The 20,963-nt window shown below is 49.8% G+C and overlaps 1 protein-coding gene across 1 annotated transcript; it reads left to right on the top strand.

The window, feature by feature from the left end:
• The first annotated feature begins 14,780 nt into the window (after positions 1-14,780).
• RRAD (RRAD, Ras related glycolysis inhibitor and calcium channel regulator) lies at positions 14,781-18,881 on the top strand. Its single transcript, XM_063167619.1, has 5 exons — positions 14,781-14,882; positions 15,228-15,565; positions 15,689-15,762; positions 16,277-16,481; positions 18,039-18,881. Exons 2-5 carry the CDS (start codon positions 15,232-15,234, stop codon positions 18,314-18,316), a joined length of 891 nt encoding a protein of 296 aa, XP_063023689.1. The 5' UTR covers positions 14,781-14,882; positions 15,228-15,231; the 3' UTR covers positions 18,317-18,881.
• The last annotated feature ends 2,082 nt before the right edge of the window (positions 18,882-20,963 follow it).

Genomic DNA, 20,963 nt, shown 5'->3' with positions numbered 1-20,963 from the left:
GAATTTTTACAAAATGCACAAATAGCAGAGAGCCCTCATTTTGTCCAACACACTTCAGTAGCTGCAGAAGATGTTCTGTCACGCTCTGAGACCTTTTTACCTATCTCTTATTATCAACTCATACATTTATTATGTCCTGTCTCTGAAGAGCTTTTGCATCCCGCTGCACACAAGTTATCTCCATTCCTTAACTTTTCTTTTGTGGATCTGAGGAGCAGCACTGTCTGCAGTGATGAAGACATCCTGGTTGTTAGGATGGATGGAACCCTGCTCTCCCAGTTTCATTCCACCACTGCTCAGGGTCTCTCCCCAGCTGTCTCATGGGTTTGTTGCCTTGCAGCCCCTCACTGCAGCCCCTTTCCTCAGCGAGGTTCTGGAACAGGAGCTCAGACAGACTCTGCTTCCAGAGCAGCACAGGAGGGAGAGAACAGGCCAGAGGGTAATTTTCACTAAATTTGTGGAAAAAATATAACCTGGAATGAGGAGCAGCTGCTGCCAGGGACCTTTGGGAAGAGAGAGAGAGGTGGCAGGGATGTGCCTCACCTGCCTGAGCTGCCACTGCCCTCACACGGGGCTCTGTCCTTCCCCTTTGTGGGAACCCAGAGCATCCCTCTGGCTGTCCAGGACGGCCAGGACCCTGCTGGGGGCTCAGAGACCCTGGCACGGAGCCCAGAACACCTGTGGGTTTGATTGTGACCCATGGAGCAAATCACCAACCTTACATGAAGATCTGCAAGCCACAACAGTTTAGGTGGAATAATAGTGAAGTTATCACAGGGTGGAAAAGTCACTTTTGGGGTTTCTGGAATGGGGGTTCAGGAGGCAAGATGGAGGGAACTGGGCATGTCCAGCCTTTCTCCTTCTTCTTCTTGGCCTCCATCTCCTGCTGTGATGGTGGCACTGACAGATTGGTTTAGAGTAGAAGCTCACTGTCTAACACAGGTGATGGGTATTGGACAGTAATTGTAACCATTGCACACGTAGTTTTTAGTATAAAGCCACAACAGTGCCCTGGGGGCAGGCAGAGTGCCTGGAACTGTCCTGCTGGATGGACCTGGGCAGGGCAGGAGAAAGAATTTTATAGATAAGGAACAATGAACAACCTTGAGACAGGGAAATGAAGAGCCCTGACTGCTTCTTCAAGCACTGGGGCTGGGAAAAGAGACTTTCCAACTTTTCTTGGGGTCACTCTGAGCAGTGAGAGACCCTGACACCTGGCAGGGACAGTGAGCTCCATCGCCTGTGCTGAGCGCTCCCTGCCCTCCTCCCTCCCTGCAGGGCAGGTTCTGGGTGGGCACAGCCCCAGCCTGGCCCGTGCCCGCCCTGCCTGGGCTGTGGCACACCCCGAGTGCCCCGTGCTGCTGCAGGGCGCTGCTGCTGCGCTGGGGACGGTCACACACGGCAGCAGGAGGGACAGCCACTGATAAACCCCACAAAGCCCAGGTTTCAGGCTGCCAAAGCCCCCCGGGCAGCTCTGAGTGCGGTGCCCCCGGGGTTTGGGCACAGCCGTGTCCCCGCTGAGCCGAGGGACTGGTGGGGCATCCCTGCCAACCCTCTGGAGCTGGCCTGGCCGTCATTGTGGTGTAACTTGGAGATGGGGTTTGTCACAGCACTTTCCCCCCTAATGTACCCAAATCAGCTCCATCTGAGTTCCCATCAGATGTGCTTTGACTGGAATAACCTCAGGAGGTCGTCAGGAGCTCCCTTAACCCTTAAAGCTTCATTTTCCCACTTTGCTAATGGGAGAGCTGGCACATGCTCTGCCTGAGGATTATGGAGGTATCTAAGCAGCAAAATACTTTTTATTTCCCCTGCAAAGTGACAAATAAATCATCCACGTAATCTGAAATGCTTGCAGAGAGAAACAACCAATGCCAACAGATTCCATTCTTTTTCCCTTTTAATGCAAGTCGCAGTTTTAATACAACAAAACTAGGTTTTATTACTGAAAATCAGAAACCTGTTTCACTAACAGTGCAGCCAACTTAAAAAAAAAAACAAACAAAAAACCAATAACCAAGCAATTGCTTTTTAGGCAGAAAGAAAATAATTAGGGCTGAGTCACATGAATTCTTTCTCTTCAAATTTGTACTGACTTATTTTCATAACAACACATTTATGCACTGGGTTTTTTGAAACATAAGTCAACACTGTAAAGAGCCTGTCAAATTCTTTAGTAATGCTTCTTAGTAATGACAAAATTGACTGGGTTTTATGAAACAGGAGCTGTTGTTTAAAAAATTTCTTCCCCTTTCCACTTACCATTTTAGGTCTGATCCTGAAAATTTAAGACCTTTAACTGAGATCATACTCTGGATTATATTTTTAGCATACAAGTGATGAAGTTTTGTCACATTTACCTTTGTTTGTAAGGACAATATTGGGCCAGTAAAACAAGAGTAAAACAAGAGAGTGAATTTATTTTTTCAACCAAAACATAAACATTGTATCAACTTTAATTTCAGTCATACCTGCCTTCCTTTACGTGCATGTGCCATTTGGGTGCACACAGTTCAGTTCATCTGGAGTTTAAGCCCTCGGCTGCACAGAAGTACCTATGCAGATACCAAGTCACACAATTAACTGGGTTTCTGCATTTTATGGCTGAATAAACAAACACTGCAACTTGGATGCAAATTCTGTACACATCAGGTAATGCAATATATTATTGCAATATATTCTGCTAATCCTTAAAACCGCAGGAATTTCGCTGGGGGTGTTGAGAAGCCGGTGCACCTTCCTCTGACATTCTGCTGCCCTGCAGCTTCAGCCTCTCAGTCCTGCTCGAGTCTTTCTTTCCCTGCTGCAAAGGAATTGTGTTTTCCCTCGGGCTGCCGTGCCTCCCTGGGCAATCCCGGCACGGGCGAGCCTCCAGCCGCGCCTGGCTCCAGCTGGGGAGAATGAAAGCCGGGGCACAGAGCGGGCTCTGGAGCGCACAGACACGCAGGATGCCGAGGAGCGGAGAGCTGCCGAGGCTGTGACGGAGCAGCCCCGATGAGCCGCGGGCGGGCCCGCCCCGGGAACAGCGCTGGGCAAGGAGCCCGCAGGGAGCCCGGGCTGGCAGAGCCGGAACAGCGCGGGGGCTGCGGGATGGATCGGGATGGATCGGGACGGGATGGGGATGGGGATGGGGATAGGATCGGGATGGATCGGGATGGATCGGGATGGGATGGGGATGGCAGAGCCGGAACAGCGCGGGGGCTGCGGGCAGGGATCGGGATGGATCGGGACGGGATCGGGATGGGGATGGGATGGGATCGGGATGGGATCGGGATGGGATGGGGATGGCAGAGCCGGAACAGCGCGGGGGCTGCGGGCTGGGATCGGGATGGATCGGGACGGGATCGGGGTGGATCGGGACGGGATCGGGGTGGGATGGGGATGGGGATGGGATGGCAGAGCCGGAACAGCGCGGGGGCTGCGGGATGGGATGGGTATGGGATCGGGGTGGGATGGGCATGGGATGGGGATGGGATGGGATCGGGATGGGATCGGGCTGGAATCGGGATGGATCGGGACGGGATCGGAGTGGGATGGGGATGGGATCGGGATGGATCGGGATAGATCGGGGTGGCAGAGCCGGAACAGCGCGGGGGCTCCAGGATGGGATCGGGCCGGGATCGGGATGGGATCGGGCCGGGATTGGGGTGGGATCGGGATTGGATCGGGCTGGGATCGGGGTGGGATCGGGATGGCAGAGCCCGCACAGCGCGGGTACTCCGGGATGGGATCGGGATGGATCGGGATGGGATCGGGATGGGATCGGGATGCAGAGCCCGCACAGCGCGGGTACTCCGGGATGGGATCGGGGTGGATCGGGCCGGGCTCCCCGCAGCTCTCGGGGCTCTCCGGGCCGGGATTTGTTCGGGCTCCCCGCCGCTCTCCGGGCCAGCCCAGCCTGGCAAACCCCGCTGGGCAGCGCCGCGGGCTCGCTGTGTGACCGCACCGAGAGAGAGAGAGCACAGCCGGGCAGCCGAGAGCAGGGGATGGGAAATGGGAACAGGGAAATGGGGGTGGGGATGGGGAAATGGGGGTGGGAATTGGGAAATGGGAATGGGTCCTCAGGCGGGCCAGGGTCCCCGGCCGGTGGAGAACAGGGAATGTGGGGAAACGGGAACGGGGATGGGGAAATGGGGACGGGGATGGACAAATGGGGACGGGGATGGTCCCCGGGCGGGCCGGGTCCCCGGCAGGTGGAGCCGCAGGTTCGGCTGCGCCGAGCGGGTCCGGCCCTCGTGGCACCTGCAGGGCACGGCCAGGCCGGGCACAGACACTGCCCTGGCACAGACACTGCCCTGGCACAGACACTGCCCTGGCACAGACACTGCCATGGCACAGACACTGCCCGGGCACAGACACTGCCCTGGCACAGACACTGCCCTGGCACAGACACTGCCATGGCACAGACACTGCCCGGGCACAGACACTGCCCATGGCACAGACACTGCCATGGCACAGGCACTGCCCTGGCACAGGCACTGCCATGGCACAGACACTGCCCGGGCACAGGCACTGCCATAGCACAGACACTGCCCATGGCACAGACACTGCCCTGGCACAGGCACTGCCATGGCACAGACACTGCCCGGGCACAGGCACTGCCATAGCACAGACACTGCCCATGGCACAGACACTGCCCGGGCACAGACACTGCCCATGGCACAGACACTGCCCATGGCACAGACACTGCCATGGCACAGACACTGCCATGGCACAGACACTGCCCTGGCACAGGCACTGCCCTGGCACAGACACTGCCCATGGCACAGACACTGCCCGGGCACAAACACTGCCATGGCACAAACACTGCCCTGGCACAGGCACTGCCCATGGCACAGACACTGCCCATGGCACAGACACTGCCCGGGCACAGACACTGCCCTGGCACAGGCACTGCCCTGGCACAGACACTGCCCTGGCACAGGCACTGCCCGGGCACAGACACTGCCCATGGCACAGACACTGCCATGGCACAGGCACTGCCATGGCACAGACACTGCCCTGGCACAGACACTGCCCTGGCACAGGCACTGCCCGGGCACAGACACTGCCCATGGCACAGACACTGCCCTGGCACAGGCACTGCCCGGGCACAGACACTGCCATGGCACAGGCACTGCCATGGCACAGACACTGCCCTGGCACAGACACTGCCCTGGCACAGGCACTGCCCGGGCACAGACACTGCCCATGGCACAGACACTGCCATGGCACAGGCACTGCCATGGCACAGACACTGCCCGGGCACAGACACTGCCATGGCACAGACACTGCCCTGGCACAGACACTGCCCATGGCACAGACACTGCCCGGGCACAGACACTGCCCTGGCACAGGCACTACCCTGGCACAGGCACTGCCCTGGCACAGACACTGCCCTGGCACAGACACTGCCCATGGCACAGGCACTGCCCGGGCACAGACACTGCCCGGGCACAGACACTGCCCTGGCACAGACACTGCCCTGGCACAGACACTGCCCGGGCACAGACACTGCCCTGGCACAAACACTGCCCGGGCACAGACACTGCCCGGGCACAGACACTGCCCTGGCACCTCTGCCCACCCCTAGGCCGGGCTCATTGCCCTCATCCCAGATCCAAGGCAGGATCCTGCTGCACCATATCAGCTTTTCTGCTTGCACTTGACCAAATCCCTTCAGAAAATCAGTGTACACCACCCACAGCAGCTCTGTCCCTACATCCCTACATACACTGATGGACTGTTCTTTCAACAGGATGTCTTTTCCATTCATAAATCCTTTTTCTTTCCTTCTTTCTTTTTTTAAAGCTGACCCAATTTCAGCTGAACCGAGATGCAATTTATTTCGGCTGACTTGGTAATTATTGAAGCATTCCATTTTAATCTGGGTGATGGTTAATGACATCTGCCATAAAATCGTTTGTGGCTTTAGTCTTTGTAGAAAAACCTCACAAATATGTAATAGATATGGAGAAATAAATAGGAGCAGCATAGAATGCATTGTTATTTTCTGCCACAGGGAAGCCTATACATCAACATGGCCTGATGGTGCCACGATGACAGACTCATTTCTCCAATGAACCATTTTCTTCTTATATGGCAAAAAAGCACTGCATCTGTATGACATCACCTAGAAAAATCCTCCTTCCTGAAAAATACTATATTCTTTTTTGTTGCCTAGCTACGTGCTGCTGTTACCTTAGAAGGCTGTAGATTCATCTGAGTGATCCTGGTGGAGCTGGTGTGCTTGAACACAGGAGTGAGTGATGCAAATTTATAACCCTTGTAAAGATATGAAGGAAAGGGCTGAATGTGAAAGAAAGGCTTTGCAGCAGAGCAATTTTCTGTGCATGTCATATTTTTTTTATGACAGGAATTGTTGAATAAAGAGCATTTCATGCCACGGCTGGGGGTACACGAGCAGGCAGAGCCTGACTGACACGCACTCGGTGTTTTTAACGTGAGAGTCTGATGCCAAGGCAACATTTGCCTGATTCATGGTAATTACTGCTGTGAGTAAGGGAAGAGGAGGGAGAAGAATGCTGGGGCCTGATCCTGATCTCATCTCCAAAACTGTGACAGGGAAAAATGCCATGAAAAGCAACCAGTGTGCTGAATTCCATTGGAACCAGAGAATGGGACGATCACCGAGTCTTTCCCTGAATATGAGAAGCTTGGAAGGCTTGGGAAATGAGGTGGGCCTAAAGCCCAAGGGTTTACACTGTGATGTGCCTGACAAAAAAACCCTGACTGGAAACCCGAGGCAGGGAGCTGAGCAATCCCTCCCTGCACTTTCCCAGGGCATTGGCAGATTCCAGTGTGCTGCCATTCCCTAATTGTGGGGATTTGCCTCTGGGAAGATGGACAGGGAAATAAATAGAAATAAATATTTCCTACCTGCTTCACTGGAGCTGGTTTGGGTGCAGGATGGCATTGATGCCCATCAGGATTTTGCAGTTTTGTCTCTAGGACTGACAGATTTCTAGCACTGGATTTGGATTCAGATTTATCTAGTTAGGGCTGGCTTTCAAATTAAGATCTGCAGTTGCTTTCACACTGTAACATTTTTCAAGTCTACTCCCTATATATATATATATTTATATATTTATATATTTATATATTTATATATTTATATATTTATATATTTATATATTTATATATTTATATATTTATATATTTATATATTTATATATTTATATATTTATATATAAATATATATAAATATATATATATAGAAAAAAAATATATATACTGCCCTTTATGTAAGAAACACACTTCATACCATTCTCTTACCCCAGTCTAGGCTCATGCTTGCTCTCACTGTATTTAATCATGAGCCTAAACACTGACCATTTTACATTTTTCTGAGACAGTGGTGGATTATGAAGCATAATAATTACATGATTTCTCAAGAATAGAATCAGAATGAAATTTGACAATTTAAAACAAAAAAAAAAAAGAGAATTCTTTTCATTCTAGTACAACTCTACAATTAGAATTGTGGAGGATTTTACCAAAATGTCTTGTGCAGCAGCAGAGACAAAGCAGGAAATGTGACATCCAAAAGAAGCAGAGATTCCTTTTACTGCTATGATGCAAATGTGGAATTTGCCAAACTCAGCACATTCCAACTGGACGAATTCCAGGAGTTTTTCCTGGAAGAAATGATAATATCTCTCACATCCAAATTCCCACACACTTTACATGGGTGATTCCACCCACCACAGGAAAAGACACCGCAAATTCTGCTCTGGCTTATAAAGAAGCACAAAGCTTTTCCAACCCGAATGCCTCAGTCTCCCCTGTGACTGTGAGGTTTTTTCCCTGTTTCAAGGTTTCATTTGGGGTTTCCCCTCAAGGGGGACAAGCCCAAGCTTTGTCGCCCAAAGCAGGGGCAGCTCTGTTTGATTCTGTCCCCCCAGGTCCCCACCAGGAGCTCACATCACCTGCAGGGGTTCTCAGCCTTTGCAATGCACGTTTGGACACAGGACTGAAGGCGTTTGTGTAAAAAAAGATACATTGAACATTCCTTGTGCCCTTTTGTTATCTGGTACACAGAAGAGGGCAGCACGGCTGAAGCTTCACTCTGGGTTGCCACAAACACTCTCAGCTGTGTTCCTGCCCCGTGTCCTTTCTCAGCATCCTCGTGGCTCTGAGAGCTGGAAATCTCTTGGGTGTTCCCTCTGAGGATCACAGGGAGACTTTTCCTCCTCCACCTGTCACTTTCATGGGAATTCCTGCACTATGACAACTCTGTCCAGATTTTCAGAGCAGCTAACAGGCAACTTTTGAAGAGTCTGTCCTGCAGGTGTATGGAGAAATGAGTTATTGGGTTAGCAAGGGTGACTTTAGGCTGATTTTACCCAATTTCCTACCAATTAAATGCTTAGCTCCTCAATAAAATAGAAGTAGGTCTGTAAAAATGTTACTCGGCACTCAGCTGAGGAATTCTTGGCATTAACAAAGAAAGCAGAAATTCTCATAATCTACAATGAGAGTCCATGGGAACATGTAGTTTGAATAATCCACGTTTCTAATCTGTATTTTCTGTCCAAAGAGATGTCTTAGTTAAGATAGGGAAGGACAGGTAGGGATTCATATTTAGACACGGAGTGAGGAACCCCAGGTTCCTAAGCCACAAGGGAAAACTACTGCAGAAAGCTGTAAAACCACTGCAGGTGTGAAGGAGGCATGAAGGAAATCTTATTTTCTGCTTCACCATTTGCTAAAAAAAAAAACCAAAAAAACAAAAAAACAAAACAAAACAAAACAAAAAAAAAAACAAAAAAAAAAAAAACAGGACTGTAATAGCTGGACTGTGACATGTAACACAATTCAATATTCCAAGATCTCCTCCTCCATAGGCTTGTCATCGATAAGGAGAAAAACCCTTGGCACTCCACCCTCATACACTAAATGAGGGTGCTACAGGGTATTGAAAATCCACATGTGTTAAAAAACAATTAGGAAAAAATGCAGAAAAATCCTCCATCAAGAGGCTCTGGTGGTTGTGTGTGTGGAGCTTTAATTGTGTTTACCATGTCCTTATTGTCCATTCTTCTTTAGCTATCTGCCACAGACAGCTGCTGGAAAGTGGCTGTAAGCTGAGTCTGACCCAGGATGGCTCCTGTAATTTGTTATTGTAAATAGACCCGTTCCTCTTGCCAGGAGCTATTGCTGGCAGACAGTAAATCTTCCCTTCTCAGTTTGCTCCCTTAGCACTACGCAATTCCTGTAAGACAGACAGACAGACAGACAGACAGACAGACAGACAGACATACATTTACTTTGCCCCCTCCCTAAACCAACTGTCTGTAAATTCAGAAACCTTTTCATGGTCTCTGAATTCCAGATATTTCTCGTGAAGGGGCTCTGACATCCCTCCCCCCAAGGAGAATACATGTTGCAGGAATTGTAAGAGGATATTTACAGTCACAGGGGATGATGCATGCCACACACATTGGCTATGACAGGGTCAGCATGAAGAAGAGGAATTGGGGGTGATTAAAGAAAACAGTTATGGAAATGTCTTAGGTCATGCTCTGCTTTTGCTCTGCATTGAAATGCAATAGGGGCAGGAGCTGAGCTCACCCAGTGGGTCCCAGCTCTGCCTCCCCCAGCTGGAGCTGAGAGGGAAACCCAGGGCTGAAAAACTGAAATAAAGCGGGGCTTTGCGTTAAACTGACACAGAATGCTTTCCCAAGCATAGCCCAAGGTGTGTCAGGGTTTACTGACAGTCTGTGGGAAGGAAGAGGAGGAACTGCGTGGCACAGTGAAACTGGAGCTGCCCCTTGCGCGGGCGCTTTTTCCGCAGCCGTGATTCACCTGGGCACCAGCTCACCAGGGCTGGAAGCTCTGTGGCTTACTCAGAGCAGTGAGAAATTCAGAGCACCTGAAAGATGAACCACATTTCCAGTTACTCTTGACCCAAGTTATTTTTTGCACCCCTTTGCAAGATTTTAAGAAGGACAGGTCATTGCCTTACATCATGAGCCATGGACTTAAAGCGTGCCTGTTTTGTCATTCTCTACCTGAAAATGCAAAAAACTTCTCCATTCTTTTGCAGTGATCTTTAGAATTTCTGGTCTGGGGCTGAGAGGAAACACAGCAGCCACCAAAGGCTTATTATTTGTGTAGCTATAACAATGGATTTAGTTGGGTTTCTGCTTGCATTTCCCCCTTGGCACTCTGTGTGAGCTTTCTAAGCTGTATCGATTTCTCTCGACTCCAAAGCTCATATTTCTCACATTATTGTTTCAGCCCCAATTCATGGCTACCACTACTCAATCCAAAATATTACCTGCCATTAAATCCAAGGGTAATTCTGAGGGAAAGCTTGGCCCTGGCTGAAGGGCTGTGCTGCCTTCCCTCAGCACATCCCAAGGCAGGGACAGCGTGGATGGGACATTTGTCCCCTCCCCACGGAGCAGCTTGTGCAGGGCTGAGAGCTCCACCTCTGCTGGTGATGGCACGGTTCAGAGCCTCTGCTTTTACCCCATACATTAACTGCCAGACAATGGATGGAATATAAATAGGCCTCATGTGAAAAGGTCTAATACAAACCAAGCCAGTTAGCCCAGGGCTGTTCAGCTCACTCTAATCTCTGATTTTAAGGGTGGTGGTGAGGAAAACTTGATGCCCTGTTTGCACTATATCCTACTTTTTGTAGGATAAGGAAAAAAAGGTGATTTTTCATTTCCCTGTATCTCTCTCGCTTAGGTTAAAACCCCAATATATTTCATGCTGCTGCCTCTGTCTCTCCTCCCAGTGGCCTGAGTGTGTCAGTTCTGTAATAAAAATAATAATAAATGTGCTATTTCTTTCTCAGTCCAGGTATGTGGGAGGCAGCCAGGCTCACACTTCTGCAGGAGTAATGCTTCATGTAAATTGGCAAGAACAGACCCTGGTGGGTATCTCTACCATTTGTATAGAAATAACTTCACCCACACAATGGCTGATTAATTAGACTTGAGCAGGGCAGATGAGTTGAAAGGTAAGGAGGAGAGAAACCCCCAACTTCAGTGTAGAGCCACACTGAGAGCAATGCTGAGCCCCAAACCTCACTGCTGCTGATCCAGCCTTTGGACTGCTCAAAATATTCCTGTTGCTCCCAATCAGTTGAGAAAGAGTTCTGATGTAAGGCAGCAGTGACCCCAAAAGTAATAATATTAATTTAATGTAAAAATAGAAATGCTATTTATAATATGGCATTTGACCTTGAACAAACACTGATGAGGAAGAATCACATAAAGTTCATGCAACCCCCAAATTTTTCTTTTTAACCTGAAAATTCAAAGAGGACAGTGTTATGTGTTAGGTTTTTACATGCTTGGTTTAGTTAAGTTTAATTTAGTTTAACTTAGTTTATCACTGCATCCCCTGCAAAGTCTGTGCTTGTCATTTAGACCATGAAATTCCCCCTGCACCTAATACAAAATAAAGGAACTTTGGCTTTGTTACCCCAGGAAGACATGCCTGGAAAAACAGGATCAAACTGCATGTTTTACATTTTCCAGATGATGAAACGTACTTTTGCACTAGAAATGAACACTGGCACTTCTCAAAAGCTTGAGGAATAGTGAGAGGGAAAAGAAACAGAGAAATAATACAACAGGAAAGAGATAACAGAAAAAAAGGAACTGGGTGTACTACAACAGTGAGATGCAAAACAAGGCACCCTAAATGGAAAGTCAACGAAATGAGGAAAATTAAAATAATGCAGATGAAATGAAACTGAAAAAAAAATGTAATCCACTTTTTAGAGAAAAGTAGAAAATAGAAGAATAGGAAATAAAGGTAGAAAAAGCAAGGCATGAAAATCTCTTTTAAATAGAAATAAATTCCAGTTCGTGTATCTGTTAGAATCATGGTCAGGCAGAAGTGGAAATGAAGGGCAGGTGAGAAGGAGATGATCCAAAAGTCCTTCAAAGAAACTGGAAAATCACCATTTGAAGCCAGTGGGCTCATATGCACCCCACTGAAATTAGGGGGGGTGCCACAGTAAGGTGTACATGGAAATACAATAATTATAATAATTACCAGCAAATAGGGAAAATACAGTAATAATTACCAGTAACTACACGCTATGTGAAGAGATATGTTCTGTTTCTCAAGCGATTAGCCTGAATTATCAGGTAATTCCTTCCAGCTTCACAGAATAGCTGGACCCACAGAGATCGGAGGAGGTGCCCCAGCTGGTGCCCCTGTGATGCCCCAGAGGGAGCAGGAGCAGCCTTGGCACCGTGCTGCTCATCCCTCCAGGAACAAGCACAGCCCCAGGCCATCTCACTTTCCACTAAAGGACACTGCAAGAACCCAGGGCCAGGATCCTGTGATCATGGTGCTGTTCTAAAACCTTTAATTCATTACTTGTACCTGGGTGCTGGCAAAATACCCCAGTGTTTGCCATGGAATCCTGAATTTTCTGTAGGATTTCTACTGGGTCTAACTTTATTTTCAGTCCCTTTTCCTGCTGAAACACAGTCCTCTCAAGGTTTTATTCATCACTTTGGCATATGCCTTTCCTGACAGTTTTCCTGCAAATGGTCTATCTCACATTGACATCATCAAAATACTCATAATTCTCATCAGCAGAAAGCTTGATTACTTTTACAGGATTACAGGAGATTACCTTTTCAGCCTGTAAAGCAAAATGCAGCTTCTTTGAGTCGTGCCAATGAAATCCCCATTTTTAGTGTGTTTCCAGGCCAATAGTGCTCTGTGTGGCACAGAAGTGGCACTGTCTCTTTGGTTCTGTTGCTTCTCAGATTTCTCTTTTTTTCACACAGAAAACAATTAAAAACACCCCCATATGTCACTTTAGAGGTTGACACACATATGTCAACCTCTAAAGTGCTGACACACAGCAAAGGTATCCAACAAAGTCTGGTGCAAAAGACATGAAAAGTCCCTGAGAATAGTTTCAGGTGATAATATTAGACAGAAAACCCCCAAATTTTAAGGAAGCCATCTGAAGACCAGCCATATCTAGAAGTGTATTTACATAATTAATTGTCTGATTAATGATCAAGGTGGCTTGGCAGATTCCAGTTTGTCCCACTGAAGTATCCACAGTGTAGTTCCAGTGCTACCCATAATTTATTTAACATATGGCTCCAAATACCAGCCAGGGGTTTCTAGCCCAGCTCAGTCAGCTGAGGCACGCACGTTTTGCCACCAAACTCTGTCTGTTTGAGCTGACAAGGCTATTTTGGTTGCTGTTTTGTGAGACAGGCAGGGACAACTTGCTGCAAGCCCTTGAAGATCTTTAACTACCCCGTTAACACTCCCGACTGCAGTTTATCAGCGTGAAGCGGCCAAAACCACGCCAAAAGTGTGGACTGGAGAATTATGACTGGCTCCTGAAAATAACGGGATATTCACCCACTTAGCCCAAACCCACAGAATTCTCTTTCCCTTACTTTATTCCCTACACCCCTGACTTGGTTTCCATCACCTCCCTGCCTCTTGCCTTCTTTAACCTTGTTTCTGCCGCTGGTTTGGAGCCCTGAAGCCGACACGGGTTTGACGGCAGCCGTGGCCGTCCGCGGGCACCGGGATTTTCCCGCTCTGCTGTAATCTTTCGGGAGCAGAGGCCGGGGCTATTTTGGCCGCACAATGTCTGACACGTCCCGGTTGCTAGGTAAACATCGGGCTGTGTACACGGCGCTGGGTGAGCCGCGCACGGACGGGTATAGTTATCTGCTGAGTCCTTTCTCCGCCCGGTCACATGCGCATGACTGTGCCGCTCATGAGATAAGACTTTCTCTGTCCCGCTTTGCTGCTCAGGTGAAAGCGAGAGGAGAATTTGACCTTTATGGCCTCTCGGACCGCTCACCCCGCACGTGTATGCGTGTGAGCCCCGCACGGGCAGCGCTCCGAGCGCCGGGGAGAGCCGGCACAGGGATGCCAAGGGTGCAGTGGGTATTCCCAGTAACACTGCCGGAGCATCCCCCGCTCCCAGCCGTGACAGAGCCGAGGGAAGCTCCCCGTGCGCTCCGGGCGCTCTCACACCCGCTGGGAGGGGAAACGAGGGACACACACAGCAAATGCTGCGAGCATTGCAGCGGGGCAAGGGAAACAAGGGACACACACAGCAAATGCTGCGGGCACGGCACCGGGGGCACCTGAAACAAGGGACACACAGAGCAAATGCTGCGGGCATTGCACCGGGGCAAGGGAAACAAGGGACATGCACAGCAAATGCTGCGGGCATGGCACCGGGGCAGCGAAAACAAGGGACATACACAGCAAATGCTGAGGGCATTGCACCGGGGCAAGGGAAACAAGGGACATACACAGCAAATGCTGAGGGCATTGCACCGGGGCAGCGAAAACAAGGGACACGCAGAGCAAATGCTGCGAGCATGGCACCGGGGCAGGGGAAACGAGGGACACGCACAGCAAATGCTGCGGGCATTGCGCCGGGGCAGCGGGAAGGGAGCACCGGCCGGCAGGGTAGGGCAGGGCAGGGCCGAGCCCGGCAGCCCCAGGGTTTGCCCGGCCGCGCTCCGGGCCCGGCTCTCGCCTCCGCCCCGCTCGCTGCCGGCCGAGCCGCGCCGACGGGCGGGACCCCCGCGCTGACAGCGCAGCGGAGCCGGTCGTGCCTCCCCCCACCCCCGGGGGGCTCCCGCCTCCTCGCGGGCTCCCCGCGCCGCCGCCGCCCCCGCACAGCGCGGCGGAGCCCGCGGGGGCGGCGGCGCTGCCGAGGATGCGCTGGCGGAGCGCCCGGCGAGCGTCACGGCGGGGAGGGCCCCGCGCCTCCGCCGGCACATAAAGAGCGGAGCGGGGAGCGGTGGCGGCAGCAGAGCTCGGGGAGCTCCCGTGGCAGCCACCGGGGAATCCCTCTCCGATCCCTCACCGCACTCTCACCGCGCCCTCGCTCCGCGCAGCGCCCCGAGGTAAGCGCGGCTGCGGGGCCGGGGCTGTGCGGGGCCGGGGCTGTGCGCGACAAGGGCTGTCCGGAGCTGAGGCTGTGCGGAGCCGGGGCTGTCCAGGACACGGGCTGTGCGGGACAGGGTCCGGAGCTGTCCGGAGCTGGGGCTTTGTGGGGTTCTGGGCTATGCAGAGCCGGGGCTGTGCGGGACAGGGGCTGTGCGGAGCCGGGGCTGTGCGGGACAGGGGCTGTCCGGATCTGGGGCTGTGCGGAGCCAGGGCTGGGCGGGGTTCTGGGCTGTGCGGGGCAGCGGGCGCTGAGAGCCGTGCCCTGCCCGCAGCCCGGGCTGACAGCCGTGCCCTGCCCGCAGCCCCATGACCCTGAACCGCGGCGACAAGCGGCGCGGCAGCACGCCGTTCGCGGCGCAGCAGCACCTGCACCGCCGCAGCATGCCCGTGGACGAGCGCGACCTGCGGCCGCTGCCGCCCGAGGAGCTGTCGGGCTTGGCGCGCTGCACCTCGTACAGCCCCGGCGGGCAGCACCGCCAGAGCTGGGCCTCCGACTCCTCCGACTCCGTCATCTCCTCGGGCAGCGACTCCGACGGCAGCCTCTACAAGGTGATCCTGCTGGGCGAGCACGGCGTGGGCAAGACCAGCCTGGCGCGCATCTTCGGCGGCGTGGAGGACTGCGCGGACGCCGAGGAGGCCGGTGAGGGCACGGCGGGCTCGGGGCTGCCGGGGAACCCCGGCTCGGAGCCTCCCCTAAGGACACCGGCAGGCGCGGAGGAGGAGAACTTCTTCTGCTGAACTCTTTTTATTTGATTTTCCATAGGAAATACATACGACAGGTCAATTATAGTTGATGGAGAAGAAGCGTCTCTCGTGGTGTTCGATATATGGGAGCAGGTACTTACAGCTCTTTCTTCGTGCTTTTGCTTCATGGCTTGGTCTGTAGTTCTCTTAAGGAAAAAAAAATAGAAATGGAACAACTGTGCCTATTTGTTCAATCAGATAAGTGACATTAAAAATTAGAATTCATACTGCCTTTTGTTCTCTCTGCAATTAATTTCTTGTAGCTAGGCAGGCAGTTTAAAACCCTGAACAGAGCCGAGTGAGACTCTCTTAATGCTTTGAATTATCGGTATCTTGCATGAGCAGCCCAGGGAATTACTGTAAAATTAGAGATTGTCAATCTGATAAATGCAGACCCGATATTTTTTCTGGAAACAAGAGAAATTTATTTTGTTTTGTATTTTAAATAACAAAATGTTTGAAATTTTGGGGAGATTGGCTTTCTTTTACTGACTTTTAATAATAAGGCTAAGAAAAGAATCTTTAAGGTGCTTACGGTAATAAATGATCTCTCAGTGTTGAGTAGATTTTTCAGCAGAATAAATCCATTTCTTCTCTGTTGTTTCAGGATGACAGCCAATGGCTCCAGAACCACTGCATGAAAATGGGAGATGCCTATATTATTGTCTACTCAGTGACAGACAAAGTTAGTTTTGAGAAGGCTTCTGAGCTAAGAATCCAGCTGAGAAGAGCAAGGCAGACAGAAGATATTCCTATAATCCTTGTGGGAAATAAAAGTGACCTGGTCAGGTCCCGGGAGGTCTCAGTTGATGGTAAGAGACACTGAATTTTCCAAGTGCTGTCTAAAGCAGTAGCAAAGGCTGTGCAGGATCGTGGCCAGTAGGAATGCCTGGGTTTGATGTAGGAAAATGTGTGATTTGAGCATCACTGGGGAAGTGGAGCCAGCTGGCTGTGCTGCAGGGCTTGGTACCACAGAAAACACTGGGGATGGGTGTGGGGGGAGATGCGTGGCTGTGCAGAGCTGCAGTGGGAGAGGAAACTGCATCAGAGCTGCAGCTTCAGCACAGGACTACTGAAGGCAGGCTTTAACTGTATGGTGTGTGTGCAGCAGCACTGCCAGGCTCGGGCTGTGACAGCCTGAGCTGTGACAGTCGGAGCTGTGGCAGCCTGAGCTGTGCTCTTCGGGGGACACAGTGCCGTGTCACAGAGCCAGGCAGCCTCAGGACAGGGATCCCTTGCAGCCTGTGCAGCCCTTTCTGCTGCAGGGGACTCCAGCACATCTGAGCTGGGCTGCTGGGACCAGGCTCACAACCCAAAAGTCTTTTTGTGTTCTTCAGCTGTGGTCAGTGAGAATAGAATCCTCTCAGGCAGCTCCAGCTGGCATTTGGGTACCTGGGGCACAGGAACTAATGCCAACATCACAGCCTTGATTCTGCTTATTTAAACATTTTCTGAGGCTTTTCCTTTGTCTGGGTTTAGTTTTGTTTTGGGGTGAGTTTTCTTGTTTTCCACTGGAAAGAAAACTCTGAAATATTGGTGCCTTGATGATGAGCCATCTCTCCCTATCTGGTTTGCCCAGCTCCCATTGTTAAATTCCTGCCCAGGGAATTGACTGGAGTTCATCAGGAGATTACTTTTTCAGGATGGGGCAGGGCATGGTTGACCTGTCCTAGTTCTGACATCTGTACTTCCCTCAGTTTACAACTCTGCCATTATTTACCACAGCTGACTGTGGAAATTTGTGCTGAAGCAATGCTCCAGGGTTAAGTGCTTTTGTCCAGAACACTGAATATCTTTTATTTCAAATTCAGCCCTGGTCAGATTCAGTGGGGCACAACTTTGTGACCTCTACTGATGTGTTCAATGACTTGACCTTGTGGCCTGTATCAGCTCCACTTCTGTTGGTGTGGAGAACTCACTTGTTGCAGCAAGGCAGAGGTGCAGAACTGCTCAAGACCTTCCAGAATAAACCCCATTTCTTTCTGTACATCACTGTAGGGGGTCTTTGCCCAAAGTCAGTTTAATACAAAAGCAGGAGACTCACACTGCTCCACATCAAACCACAAGCACACTTCCCAGGGCCTCTCCTAAATCGGCTTTAGCTCTTACACAGGCACAGTCTGCCTGGAGGACTATTGCTGCCATGTATTCAGATCCATTGATCAGATGAGATTTTTGACCACAGCACAACAAAACCAAGGACAGTGAGGGGGCAAAACCATGAAGAACGAATTCGGGTTTTCTTATTTTGCAGTAAAGCTCTTTCATGGCATTGAAGGCACTTTGCCTACTTAGAGCCAATTCCTGTTCTGTCCTGCTGGCAGCGTGTATGAAAACCTCTCCACTGACCTCCCTGTCTGTCTGTGCAGAGGGCCGGGCCTGTGCCGTGGTGTTTGACTGCAAGTTCATCGAGACGTCGGCTGCTCTGCACCACAACGTGAAGGACCTGTTTGAGGGCATCGTGCGGCAGATCCGGCTGCGCAAGGACAGCAAGGAGGACAACGCGCGCAGGATGGCCAACGCCAAGAGGAGGGAGAGCATCAGCAAGAAGGCCAAGCGCTTCCTCGGCAGGATTGTGGCCAAGAACAACAAGAAGATGGCTTTCAAAGCAAAATCCAAGTCTTGCCACGACTTGTCCGTGCTATAGGAGCCCTCAGGGAGGGACGGACGAGCCCCTGATCCCCTGAGGATCCCCTGGGCACAGCGGCCGTGGCTGCCCCAGAGACTCTCGTTAATGCCTTAAGGTGCTCAAGCAAGGCTGGAAGTTACACCACAGTGCTTCATTGATAAATGGGTTAAGTTTCAGTGTGTGCAAGTAAATGAACTAACTTGAAATACGAGGCTTGACATGCCCACTGTGTACATATGTTCTATATCTTCTTGTCTTGTGGATACCAGAGATGCAAAGATAAGAAAGGATAATATCACCATAGACTTGTCTTGTTTGCAGAGCAAAACTTCAACTTGTACGCAGGCTCGTACACTCTTTTTAGTACAAAGCAAGCAATGATAAATCTTTTTAAACTTAAATGTGGGGAGGGTGAAGTAGAGCCACAGTAGAATGGGAGAAAACAAATTATATATATATTTAAATACAGAACAGATATCATTTTATTAAGTTAATTTGCACTTCCATTAACTGTTATTCGATTAATTGGTTACTTGTTTACATGCAGATTTTATAATAAAATATTATTTCCTGTTATAATAAACCGTGTTTTTCTCATAGTGTGGATAAAGAATGAGAGAACAGCATTTTAATATTGATTTTTTTCCACTGTACCAAATGTTATACACAGACTGAAGATTTACATGTGATAGAGTTCTGGAACAAGATGAATTGGGAAAATCCTCTGCTCTTTTGTTTATTAAAGGGTTTCTTTAAAAAGTAAACCCTGCTTTTATGAACACTCTACTTCAACAGCTCTTCTTGGGAAGGGAGCCCCATATTATTTTTCATCCTCAACCTGGTTCTCATGAGCTCTAGCAGGAGCAGGGCTTTATATACTGCCTTTAGTGAGATTGATGTGCTGTGTTTATATTGATAAATTGAGCCATGGAATGTTTGAAGTCCTCTCCTGCCTTGAAGGTCTTGTGTTACAGCCAATAAGCAAATGCAGGCGGTTGTTTTTTTCCTTTTTGGCAGCAGTATAATTGTCCAATCTACTCCCACTCCTGTAGATGTGGTTCCAAGTGGCTTCAAGAAGTCCAAAGCAGGCTGGCAAGGGTGTTTGAAGGAGCTGTGGGATTCAGTTGTGTACAGTGGCCTTCAGTGCTGCTTTTGTGGCAATTTAGTGTGTTATAATCACTGTTTTTCCATTATTTCTCCCTATTTGCTATTAATGAAGTTAAAACCAAACATGATGCAGTGCAAGAACTGGGATTTATGGTATTTAATTTACAAATTCTGCTTCATAGGATACAATTTCTTAAAAATAATCCATAAACTCTGTTCTCAAAACCCATGAGGCACACATTCCTCAGCCTCTTTGCCCAGTCCCTGCCTGAGTTCTGTTCATTGGAGATTGTTCCAGCTGCCTGGAGCCCAGCTTGTCCACGGCTTTAGGGAGGCTGAGCTTCTCCAAAGCTCCGGGAGGCTTCCTCAGGTCTCACAGCTTTCCTTGGCCTTCCAGAGCTGGGGCAAACATCTCTCCATGGAGTTATCCCAAGGCCCAGGCACTCCTCAGGGAGCAGGGCAGGAATTTGCAGGGGGAATGCAAGAATTAGCAAATTAGCACAGCTCCTGCTGTGCTGCTGGTGTGCTTGGCGGGTCTCATGCCCAGCTTGGCTTGTGCTGCTGCTGACAGGTCACATTTCTTGTCAGGTGCTGCCTTTGTGCTCTGAGTGGTCTAAAGTGAAGGATTCTGTCCTGCAGTCAAAGCTAACATTTGCCTGAGAAGACACTTTAATTTGATTTGGCTTTATTTTTCCACTAGCCTTGCTTCCTGGCAAGCTATTTTCTGTTACATATCTACCTTTATCTATTATATATCTATTATTATCCATTTTTGGGACATCTGACCACTGTCAGAGTATGGCACCAGGCATCTCTGTACATGGCAGCTTTTCATGTCAGCACCAAAGCAATGCTCTGATCCTGACAATTCTGCAGCCAGAGTGCCCAAATCTGCACATCCCTGCTGAGGCCAAGGACAAAACTGTGTTGGCAAAGCCTCAGTCTTCTGGTTGCCCTTTGCTTTCACAGTGAGCAGAAAAGGACTGAGCTGCCTGATGGATTTGTGGGATGAAATCCTGTCCATAATAAATCCAGGAATGGGATGCACACCAGGAGTGCAATATTGGGCATTTCACAAAGTGACAATGCTGTGTTGCATCACTGCAGCTGCAAAACCTCCTCAAGGCTGTGGTTACCAGCTGTGATTTCTGCACACTGACCTATAAATCCCATGGTTTTTACTGCTCATGAACTCAAAGGTCAGTTTAGGCCAATTCTTAAGCCTGAGGTATTTCTGAGGAGCTCTGGCCCATTCCTAGTGGCTCATTTAAACTGTAGAAGAGAATTTGTATTTTGGACCTATGTCCTATAGGGCACTGTGAGACAATAAACTGTGAGCCACTCTAAAGAAACACGTGCTAGTCTAGAAAATTTTCTATCAGTTAGTATTGTGCAATGAAATACTTATTCAAATCTTCATTGTACTAGGTTTTTTTATTCATTCATATTTTTCATTTTTTTGTACAGGTATTGGCATAATTCGGCCATGGCTCTTGAGAAGGGGAAGGTTTGTTGTTATTGCAGCTCTGACAATAATCTGCTCCAGATCATATTCTAT

This window comes from Melospiza melodia, chromosome 13 (genome assembly GCF_035770615.1).
Source record: "Melospiza melodia melodia isolate bMelMel2 chromosome 13, bMelMel2.pri, whole genome shotgun sequence".
NCBI classification, from domain to species: domain Eukaryota; kingdom Metazoa; phylum Chordata; class Aves; order Passeriformes; family Passerellidae; genus Melospiza; species Melospiza melodia.
This window is presented reverse-complemented; position numbering and strand designations above follow the sequence as displayed.

Coding starts and splice junctions, on each gene's coding strand:
- RRAD (XM_063167619.1), top strand. CDS start 15,232: ATGACCCTGAACCGCGGCGACAAGCGGCGCGGCAGCACGCCGTTCGCG. Junction 15,566..15,688: donor CGCGGACGCCGAGGAGGCCG/GTGAGGGCACGG, acceptor GATTTTCCATAG/GAAATACATACGACAGGTCA. Junction 16,482..18,038: donor CCGGGAGGTCTCAGTTGATG/GTAAGAGACACT, acceptor CTGTCTGTGCAG/AGGGCCGGGCCTGTGCCGTG.